We start from the raw sequence: 12,536 nt of genomic DNA on the forward strand, positions 1-12,536 counted from the left end.
CTGCAGTTCATCAACATCAAAACACACAAACTTACAGCCTGGCCTACACTTTTAACTCTGCTACAGGTTAGTCTGTCATCACCTCGTAATCTTCAGAGCAGGATGGAGAGACAGACCAACAAAACATTCTGAGAAGTATTTATTAGTAAGTGCACAACAAAAACATTGGCGGATCTGCCACCTAAAACAAAAGGAGAACCGAATTATCATTATTTACTCACAGTATATTTCACACTTATTTATTATCACTTTTTAATTCCCAAGATGACAATATTTAGTTGGGAGATAAGTAAATTCTACTGCTGGCAACTGCACTACAGCAACATTACAACACACAACCCTCCAGTCCAGCCTAGACATTGGGTTCTGCTACAGGTTAGTCTGTAATCACCTCGTAATCTTCAGAGCAGGATGGAGAGACAGACCAATAAAACATTCTGAGAAGTATTTATTAGTAAGTGCACAACAAAAACATTGGCGTATCTGGCATCTGAAACAAAAGGAGAACAGAATTTCATTATTTACTCACAGAGAATTTCACATTTATTTATCATCCCATTTTATTCCACAAGATGACAATATTTACCTGGGTTATCTGCAGTTTCTTTTTCATTCATACCACAACAAGGTTTGCCTGGGGGATCTGTAACTTCTACTGCTGACAATTGCATATCATCAGCGTTAAAACACACAACCTTCGAGCCTGATTTAGACATTGGTGATTGCTACTGGTGATTCTGTCATCAGAGCCTTAACTTCAGGCAGGATGAACAGACAGACCAATTAATCACTGTGACAAGTATTCATCACTAAATGCACAACAAAAATATATGAGTATCTCACTGCTGAAACTAAAAGGGAACAGAAATTTCATTAATTGTTCACAGTGAAATTCACATTTATTAATCATCCCATTTCAATCCACAATTCGACAATATTGTCCTGAGTTATCTTTAGTTTCTACTGCTTGCAATTGCTCAAAAGCAATGTTAAAACACACAACCTCCCAGCCTGACTTTGACCTTTGGCATTGTTACAGATTAGTCTGTCATAACCAGCTAAATTTTAAGGCACGATGGACAGACAGACCCATGAGACAATCTTACAATTATTTGTCTTTAAATGCACAGCAAAAAAATTTACCTGTCTGACAGCTAAAACAAAAAGAGAACAGAAAATTCATTATTTACTCACAGTGATATTCACAATTATTAATCTTCGCACTTTAATTCACAAGTCGACAATATTGTCCTAGGTTATCTTAAATTTCTACTGTTGGCAATAGCTCAAAAGCAATGTAAAACCACATATCCTCCCAGCCTGACCTAGACCTTGGGCTCTGATACAGCTTAGTCTGTCATCACCAGCTAAATTTTAGAGCTCGATGGAGAAACGGACCAAAAAAACACTGTTACAATTGTAACTCTTCAGGCTTTCCTGGCGAGATCTTGACATATGGAACAATCGGGTCTACTGCCGGATGTTTGTGTTGCTCTGGCACAATATTTCGGCCAGTAACTCATTGCCTTCTTCAGGTGCTACCTGAGACAGCGAACAGTGCCCCCGACGTCAGACGGGCCTCAGACAGCTGCCACAACTGCAGATGGTGAACTAGGCGGGCGCGGACATCCGTGGGAGCACCAGGGAAGTGCCAACACCTCGGGAGCAGCGCCAAGTGGGCGCGGACCACGAACAGAACGCGACATGCGGGCCAGGCCCCAGACAACTGCCACGACCACAGATGGTGGACAATCCGGATGCGGACGTCCGTGGGAGCACCAGGGAGGGGGAAAAACCTCAGGAGCAGCACCTGGCGGGCACAGACCACGAACGGAACGCCCGACACAGGCAGGCCTCAGAGAGCTGCCACAGATGGCGCCCAAGTCAGGCACGGATGTCCAAGGGAACACCAGGGAAGAGTCAACACATTACAAGCAGCACCAGGTGGGCACGGACGGCAAAGGGAGCACCCAGCGCCCTCTGGGCATAAATACTGGACAAGATCCTCCAACACAGCCGTCTCAGGTAGCACCTGAAGAAAGCAACGAGTTACGTAGCCGAAATATTGTGCCAGAGCGACACAAACATCCGGCAGTAGACCCGATTGTTCCACATGTCACTGTTACAATTACTTATCAGTAAATGCACAACCGCAAAATTTACGTATCTGACAGATAAAACGAAAAGAGAACTGATATTTCATTGTTTACTCACAGTGAAATTCCAAATTATTAATCATCCCGTTTTGATCCACAAGATGACAATATTTGCCTGGGTTATCTGTAATTTCTACTGTTGGCAATAGGACAACATCAATTATAAAAGACATAACATCCCAGCCTGACATAAATCTTGGATTCTGCTACAGGTTAATCTGTTATCACCAACTATATTTTAGGGCACGATGGACAGACAGACCAATAAAACACTGTGACAATTATTTATCAGTAAATGCCCATCAGAAAGAATTTCGTAACTGACAGCTTTAACAAAAAGGAAACAAGAAATTCATTATTTACACACAGTGAGATTCACATTCATTAATCATGCCATTTGAATCCAAAAGATAACAATCCCAGCCTGACATAGACCCTGGACTTTGCTACAGACTTTGACAGACGCACCAAAAAAAAAAAAACACTGTGAAAATTATTGATCAGGAAATGCACAACTAAGAAATTTACGTATCTGACAGCTAAAACAAAAACAAAACAGTAATTTCATTATTTGCTCACAGTGAAATTCACATTTATTAATCATCCCATTTTAATCCACAAGATAACAATATTTACCTGGGTTATCTGCAATTTCTACTGATGCCAATAGCACAACATCAATAATATAACACACAACCTCCAGCCTGACCTAGACCTTGGGTTTTGTTATAGGTTAGTCTGTTATCACCTCCTAATCTTTAGAGTAGGATAGAGAGACAGACAAATAAAACACTCTGAGAAATATTTATTAGTAAGTGCACAGCAAAACGATTTACGTATTTGACAGCTAAAACAAAAGGACACCCGAATTTTCATTATTTACTCACACTGTATTTCACATTTATTTATCATCACCATTCCATTGTCTAGACAACAATATTTACCTGGAGGATTTGTAATTTCTACTGTTCGCAATAGCACATGTCCAATTTTAAAACACACAACCTCCCAGCTTGACCTAGACCTTGGGCTTTGCTACAGCATAGTCTGTCATCACCAGCTAATTATTAGGGCATGATGGACGGAGACACAGTGAACAGACTGACCAATAAAACACTGTGACAATTATTTACCAGTAAATGCACAACAAAAAAGTTTACGTATGTGACACCTATAACAAAAGGAGGATAGATTTTTCATTATTTACTTTCAGTGTATTTGACATTTATTTTTAATTCCATTTTCCATTCACTAGATGACAATATTCACCTGGGTTATCTGTAATTTCTACTGTTTGCAATAGCACAACATCAGTGTTAAAACACACAACCTCCCACCTTGACCTAGACCTTGGGCATCGCTACAGCTTAGTGTGTCATCACCAGCTAATTTTTAGGGCACGATGAAAGACACACCAATAAAACACTGTGACAATTATTTATCAGTAGGTGCACAACAGAAAAATTTACGTATCTGACAGCTAAAACAAAAAGAGAACAGATATTTCATTGTTTACTCTCAGTGAAAATCACATTTACTAACCATCCCATTTTACTCCACAAGACAACAATATTAACCCGGGTTATCTGTAATTTCTACTGTTCGCAATAGCACATGTACAATTGTAAAACGCACAACCTCCCAGCCTGACCTAGACCTTGGGCTCTGCTACAGTGTAGTCTGTCATCACCAGCTAATTATTAGGGCATGATGGACGGAGACAAAAGTAAAACCCTTAGACAATAATTTACCAATAAATGCACATCAAAAAAACTTACGTATGTGACAGGTAAAACAGAAGGAGGATACATTTTTCATTATTTACTCTCAGTGTGTTTCACATTTATTTATCATCCATGCTCCATTCATTAGACAACAATATGCACATGGAGGGTCTGTAATTTCTACTGTTGGCAATTACACATCATCAATGTTAAAACACAGAACCTCCCAGGGTGATCTAGACTTGGGACATTGCTACAGCTTAGTCTGTCATCCCCAGCTAAATATTAGGGCACGATGGACAGACAGACCATAAATCACTGTGACAATTATTTATCAGTAAATGCACAATAAAAAAACTTTACGTATGTGACAGTTAAAACTAAAAGAGAAGGGAAAATTCATTATTTACTCACAGTAATATTCACATTTGTTAATCATCCCATTTTAATCCACAAGATGACAATATTTGCTTGGGTTATCAATAATTTCTACTGTTGGCAATAGCACCACATCAATGTTAAAACACACAACCTCCCAGCCTGACCTATACCTTGCATTTTGCTACAGCTTTGTCTGTCATCACCAGCTAATTTTTAGGGATCGATGGACAGACAGACCAATAAAACACATTGACAATTACTTATCAGTAAATGCAAAACAGAAAATATTTCATATCTGACAGCTTAAACAAAAAGAGAACAAGAAATTCATTAGTTACTCACAGTGAGATTCACATGTATTGATCATCCTATTTTAATCCAAAAGACAACAATATTTACCTGGGTTATCAGTAATTTGTACTGTTGGCAATAGCAAAACACCATGTTAAAACACACAACCTCCCAGCCTGACCTAGAACTTGATCTTTGCTACAGCTGAGTCTGTCATCAACTGCTAAATTTTAGGGCACGATGGACAGACAGACCATTAAAACACCCTGACAAGTATTTATCAGTAAATACACAACAAACAAATTTATGTATCTAACAGCTAAAACAAAAGGATAGCAGAATTTTCATTATTTACACACCGTGTATATCACATTCATTTATCACCCCTTTTTAATTCACAAGCTGACCATATTTACCTAGGTGATCAGTTGTTTCTACTGTTGGCAATTGCACATCATCAACATTTAAACACACAACTTTCCAGCATGACCTGGACCTCGGGCTTTGCTGCAGGATAGTCTGTCATCACCATCTAAACTTCAGGGCAGTATGAACAAACTGACCAGTAAAACGCACTGACAAGTATTTACCTGGAAATACACAACATAGAAAGTTACATACTAGACAGCTAAAACAAGAGTAGAACTATTCATTCACAGGGAATTTCACACATATTTTTCCATGTTTTTTAATTTGACAACACAGCAATATTTAACTTCATGATCAGTCATTTCTAATGTTGGCAATTGAAATTCTCCAACATTAATGATGACAGTTCAATCCCGCGTCCGGCCATCCTGATTTAGGTTTTCCGCGATTTCCCTAAATCACTCCAGGCGAATGCTGGGATGGTTCCTCTGAAAGGGCACAGCCAACTTCCTTCCCCATCCTTCCCTAATCTGATGAGATCGATGACCTCTGTGTCTGGTCTCCTTCCCCTAACAACCCACCCAACTCCAACATTAATAAACACAAACCTCCATGCTTACCCAGACCTATTGCTGCACTACTGGTCAGTCTGTCTTCATAACCAACATTTCACAGCAAAATGGACAGAAGTGCCTATAAATCACACTGACAAGTATTTATCGGTAAATACACATCAAAAACATTTGCATACCTGACATGTAAAACAAAAGGAGAACTGATTTTTCATTATTTACTCACAGTGTACGTCACATTTTTTTATCATTCCTTTTCAATTCACAAGGAAACTATATTTACCTGAGGCATCTGTAACTTCTACTGTTGGAAATTGCATATCATCAACGCTAAACCTTCCAGCCTGATATAGACCTTGTGATTAGGTCCAGGTTAGTCTGCAATCGCCACATAAACCTCATTACTGTATGGACTGACAGACCAATAAAACACTCTGGCAAGTATTTATCAGTAAATACACAACAAAAAATTTGCGTAACTGACAGCTAAAACAAAAGGAAAACAGAATTGTCATTAATTACTCACAGTGAATTTCACATTTATTTATGATTGACTTTAAATTCACGATATGACAATATTTACTGGGGGGGCATCTGTAATTTCAACAGTTGACAACTGCACATCATCAATGTTAAAACACACAACCTTCTAACCTGACCTAGACCCTGAGATATGCTACAGGTTAGTCTGTCATCACCTCCTAAATGTCAGGGCACAATGGACACCCAGACCAATAAAACACTGGCAAATTTTTCTCAGAATACACACAACAACAAAATTTGCGTATCTGATAGCTAAAAGAAAGGGAGAACAGACTTTCATTATATACTCACAGTGCATATCACATTTATTTATCATTTGTTTTAAATTTACAACACACAATATTTAATTGGGAGATCAGTAATTTATGCTGTTGGCTATTCCATTTCATCAACTTTAAAACACACAAGGTACCAGCTTGACATGGTTGTCAGTTAATTTTTCTCAAAATTTCCCTGGGAAAGAACTACTCATGACAAATCAAAACTGTCATCAGCGTCAAAGTAGGTTCAGGTCATACTATTCTCAAAGAATAGGGAGTAGGCAAAACAAGCACCATTTCTTGATAAATAAACAGAAAACTGGTGACAAACAGCTTTTAATAAACACTTTAAACATGCACTCACATAACAAGACAATAATTTAAATTCTTGAATAGGACTCAGATTTTTCTGGTACTTTCTTTTCTAACACTTCGCCGTATCCTTTCACGTAGTTTCGGTGTTCGCTCAACAGGAACAATGCAACTAGTCTCCCTTCACTGTAGCGATTCGGTTCTAAGCCAAGTCTTTGCTGTTCGTAGGCTATGGAAGAATCGTTCCATAGTCACCGTTGCCGTGGAATAGTACTCAAAATATTTAGTGCTTTTATAATGGTAGAGAAAACATTCTTGCGGTAGTTGAAGAGAGCAGCAAATCTACAAATCACCTAATTTGACTCAGATATACATTTCCTCCTCCATCAGTTGTACTGCAGGTGCAGTTCAACGGCATTTACATTAAAACCGTGAAACTCTTAAAACTACTCTGCGTTTTTATGGAAGTGCGCTGTGCTACTTTTGCCCATATTCAGCGGATGTACGTTGTTCAGAGCAAACGCCGGAATACTTTCAGGGAAAATTGAATTCGATATATGGTAATACGACCGATCATCATCAGCACTTCATCTCACTTTATGTCAAACACTTTCTTTCGAATTTCTATTTACAAACCAAAAGTCAAAACTTAATTTCGACCTCCGGTCCCCTTGCAAGAGCAGCCTGTGCTTCTACAAGTAATTCCACACTCATCGTGTCTTGTTCACTTAGGCCTGCACTCAGAAGTTCAAGAACCCATGGCGTGTGTTCACCAACCGACTTACATTGCAGGACATCCACAACGGGTACCACAACTCGAGAGACCTCGCTACTACAATTCTGCAAAGAACAGATAAACTACACCAACATTCCCTCTGAAATGTGGATGACGGAATACCACATTCTGTTAATTGGTAAGTAATTATATCTGATTAATTTTTTACAAATTAATTTCCGTCATCTCACTCACTCATTGCAGGTTCATATACGTCATGTAGTAATTCGCTTATTCTCCTGTTCTTCATCAGCAACATAATGAGTACCACCTGCATGCCACCATTAACTCTGCCGTCGACTGAATTTTATTTGCAAACAGATGACGTCCTACTCGAAAGCTGGCTTTCAATTGTAGGGAAACCAGCACTTCTTCCATTCGTTTGATAAGTAATTATATTTGATGAACATTATTAATATTACATTCTGCTGCCTCACGTGCTATCTATAGATTCCTACGTAAAATGTAGCACATCTATATCTACATGTAGACAGCGAATCCACAAGCCACGGTTCGGTGCGTGGCCGAGGGTACTCTGTACCACTACTTGTTTCCCTTTCTGTTCCACTCGCAAACAGAGCGAGACAAAAACGACTCTCCATATGCCTCGGTATGAGCCCTAACTTCTCGTATCTTCTCTTGTTGGATCTTACACACAACGTATGTTGGTGGCAGTAGAATTGTTCGGCTGTCAGCATCAATTGCCTGTTTTCTAAATTTTCCCAATAGTGTTTCTCGAAAAGTACTATACCATCGAGTGCGTTTTATTTGGAAAGTGAACATGCCCTACTCAAAAGATAGCTTTGAGACGTAGGGAAATGAGTACTTCCCTGATTCGTTTGGTAAGTAATTACGTCTGGTTAACATTTACAAAATTGCATTAATGCAATCCATAGATTCCTATATGAAACGTAGTAATAGGGTTGTTCTCCTGTTCTTTATAAGGTTGATTGCCAATATTTACTTGCTATGCAATCGACAGCGTTTTTCTTATTATTTTATTTGTAAGATGCCCTACTTGATATCTGGCTTTCAAATGTAGAAATAGAGTACTTCCTTCATTCGCTCGTTAAGTAACTACATCCGGATAACATTTTTAACATTACATTGTGCTACGTCAAATACTATTTACAGATTACTATCTGAAATGTAGTATTAAAACGATTCCTTTCATTTGATTTGAGATTTGGTACTAGTTTGCTGTTGTTTAGCTTTGGGTGATCTGTTCTACTGCGAAAGAAACGTAATATAACTGTTTCCAGAACGCGACATGATTCTGGCCCTGTTGTATAAACGTTCTAAAAAAAATGTGAAGTTTATTATTAATCTCTTTTATGAAAGAAAGTGGTCCCCATGCGTTAATGGTCTGTAAATAATGTTGTTCGTGAAATGGTCAGTGTCCGTTGATAAATTTCATAGCGAACGGCTCCTGATATGAAAATACCTCACCTCGTAATGTAATTGCTTGGAAACGCGGTGCTTGCTGCCCTGTACTCGTCAGTTGCAAATTTCTGACTGCAGTCGCTGAGAGCCCAGTGCAATGCTCCAGACAGCAAGTAAACTATGTTATACACATCACTGAGTGAGGCACTTTTTAAATGAAAATCACTTGGATCGAGGTTGTGGACAATGCCCATTGGTGAAATATCCATTTAACCATCTTTTTCAAAATTATCTGATATATTATTACTTGTATGCACTTCAAATTACAACATTTGTTAACATTCACGAAGGACGACACCGGTACCAAACTCTTACTCTCACAAAGGTGAAACAAATAATTGATAAACATAAAAAACACCTCACAGAGAAAATTACACCATCTTTGATGAAAAATCTAAAGTTCTCTTATATGGGTGCCTCATTCGCTGCCAGCCAGCCACGGCAGGACAAACACATCTCCCAGCGACTCAGATGCTCTGACCACAGGCTGCGCGCCAATAGTAAGAGATCCAAGATTGTCGTTTAGCGTCTGAGACTTACGTAGCACATATAAATTCCTGAAATGCAAATAACAAACTCCCAGTAGATCTCTTTCACTATTCCACAGCCTCTCCGGCCAGAATTTTGCAGGAGGATTTTTACATATGGCAAAGATTGTACTGAAACATTCGCCTGTGTCATATTATACGAAAATAGTAGTAAGCCTCGAAGTAGTATTGTATTTTGTAAAGAAACATAAAAAAGATTATGGAATATACAAAATATAAATGTGAGGTGGACATATTCACTGTAAACAAGTGATATAAAGTAGTGGTGCTAAGTCGCTTATAAATTAATTTGCAAAAATCTTTGAACATTTCGTGCTCAGGTACACTCCAAACAAAGTTACAAATGTTGTTTATATTGGTGTTCAGGTTTACTTACAATACGTTACATTCCATTTGAAAGAAATGTGCACAAGGTAAAAAGATTGTCCACTACATTAGTGTGCAGTAGCAGCAAAGTCATTAATCGTGGAAAAAAAATGACATTCATAAAATTTTTTTTGTCGTTATTTTGCACAAAATCTCGTGTAACTGATTGTGATTACATTTTCTTTTAGCCGTAGCAAATATGTATCGAAGCAATAACTTTTCGTGGTTTTCATACTCTAAGCTGTTGACACGAGTGTGCACAGTAAACGAAGTGACACATGTTGAAGTGTCTTCCAGCACTTATGACGCTGTAATATCCTATCGTGTGAGAGCGTCGTATCGTGATTGTTTGGGAGGCGACTCAGAGCACACTTAGTGGGCGCAGCAGGTGTCTATAATAAATCCAGTGACAACTCAGAGCCATACCGCTCACAAAAGGTATTTACATGTCATTTTAATAAAATGTCTGTGCAGTCATCTAAAATCACGATAATCGATTTGGCATGTCGTGGTAATGAAAAGATTTTTAATATTTCGAACCTTCATACAGTGCACAAAATAACTCTACTCAAGTCCATAAATGAGGTGTTTTCACAAAGTACTTATATTCTGTTGCAATACAGTGAAAGAAAATTAAGCATATAGATTTATCTGAAACTACATATGGTGAATTCTCAGATTAAATGACAAAAAAATAACAAACATTTCTTACGAATATCGAAATTACAGATACGCCGGTAGTGACATCTCAAACAGAATCATCATAATCGAAATCTGTTTACACTGTGAGAGAAAATAAACATTAAAATATAGTAATCACCACATGTACAACTCGTTGTGACAATATCAACAGGCAAACACTTATCAGTCTTCTTACGTTTTACATGACCACGAGTCGACCACTGGTGTTGTTATGCAAGAGTACAATAGTGATTTCTGCAGAGTGTATGTTTTTATATACTCCAGTAAATGCGCATAAGAATACAGGCTAAAGGGAAGGACAGGGAGCGAGTGTGAACAACATTTTATTGCCGTAGAGAAAAATAGGAATTGTTACATTTATATGTTGTCTGTCAGTCACCAAAGAAAATAAAATAAAGATGTGTTCACAAAACTTTAACTTATGCACGTGCCAGTTACTTATAATTACCCCAAATGCAAAATTTAAATATTATCAAGACGAGTACTTAGTAACTATGAACAAGTAAAGTGAATGTACAGAATAAAAATAATTAAGAAATTTTGTCTTTCCGATGAAATCGGTTAACTACAGCCAAAAAGTTATGAGAAACGGTATTATCCTGTGAATGAGAAAAGACTCATTAGCATAAGCAAAGTGACAAATTCATCAAGCAAGTACATGGCAATAACAGTCTCCAATCCTTCACGTTGTTGTTCACAAACAAAAACATGCATATTTTTGAAAGTAAGTTTTATATTCCTGTAACTTCATAGCCTTGTGTTATCGTTTGGCAACACCTTATCAGAAGCCATTAGAAATAGTACTTATCAGAGATACAGACGAAAACACAATCAACAAAGCACGCACCAAGGGTAAAATCGTCACGTAACCCCTGACAATCCCTACGATCAGTATGCCACACTTCATATCATAAATCATAAGCGTCTGCATAATAATCATAAGTTTGCTATCCTCACTTCCTATTATCTCATCATATCCTCGGCGGTGCGGGTCTCCCGCATCGTTCCCCTACGCTCTGTAAAGAAGCATGGGACTTCATTTCCATTTTTCCATCCTCATTATAAAAATCCATAAATCATTGCTACACATACTTCACCTATAATTAATCCTGAAGTCTTCACATACGACACGTACAGCAAAATCCTTACAGTCAATGAAGAAACCCTGATTCTACCACGGTGTTACAGTATCTCAGTGCAAGATGATGACATTAAATATCTCCTCCGATTGTTGACAGTACGTGTTATACATGTGGAAATATATACTGTCCACCTATTTTATCAGTACTATCTGGAATCCGTTATTGCATACTTCTGTACGTTAGCTGTAAGAGAAAATACATTATGACGCGCAAAATTCGATGTTATTATTTCTCATGTTGCTTTTATCTTCTGTGTATTTGACGAAAAAATGATTGCTGTCTCCTTTCACGTAGCATTTGCTTGTAAAACAATGGACTGCATAGATCTGGCTTAATTATCTTTGAACATCATGTGGTATACGCTCTGTAACAATTCATATCTCTTTACATAAAAGCCATTCCACAGTGAAAATAAACATACGAAATGGCTTGTACTTACGGTACTGTATGAGGGAAAAAATGTTATTGTCATGTACACATATATGTCAATGAAGGAAAACCTGTAGAAAAAGTTTAACTACTGTGTACAAAGGGTTGATGTCATGAAAAAAATGAAATTCGTGTTGTCAGAACGTACCTGATATACTGTGTGATTATAATTAAAGTCTGCCTTACAGACAAGACCGAATGTTTACAGAGGCTTTCGTTACGTAGAGAGTAATGCAACATGTTACAGTTATGTTGCTCTTTCCGGAAACAACTGTTTCTTTGGCGTCATTTTTATCGATGAAATTCGGATCACGGAAATTCCTTTGTTATCTCGTGATCTGGCGTGCAAGACGCGCATTTACATGAAAACAAGTGCCATGAACTCGTCGCTGTGAAACCGGGCTTGAAACGCATTTGGTCGGTACACACCTGCCCGAAGCGTATTTCACAATGCTCTTCCACTGCTTCCACTGATACCCGCGCTGTTGGTGCTGCAGGGGAAAGGAAAGCTGAAGCCTGTTTC

At 38.2% G+C, this 12,536-nt stretch overlaps 1 protein-coding gene across 1 annotated transcript in view; it reads right to left on the minus strand.

Moving 5' to 3' along the window:
- Positions 1-1,139: 1,139 nt before the first annotated feature.
- Positions 1,140-12,536, minus strand: part of LOC124719762 — a 38,929-nt gene continuing 27,532 nt past the window's right edge. The window contains exon 4 of the mRNA XM_047244961.1: positions 1,140-1,154. Coding sequence (XP_047100917.1) covers positions 1,140-1,154 — 15 coding nt within the window. The remainder of the gene's footprint in view (positions 1,155-12,536) is intronic.

The sequence above is a fragment of the Schistocerca piceifrons genome, chromosome 11, assembly GCF_021461385.2.
Source record: "Schistocerca piceifrons isolate TAMUIC-IGC-003096 chromosome 11, iqSchPice1.1, whole genome shotgun sequence".
NCBI lineage: Eukaryota > Metazoa > Arthropoda > Insecta > Orthoptera > Acrididae > Schistocerca > Schistocerca piceifrons.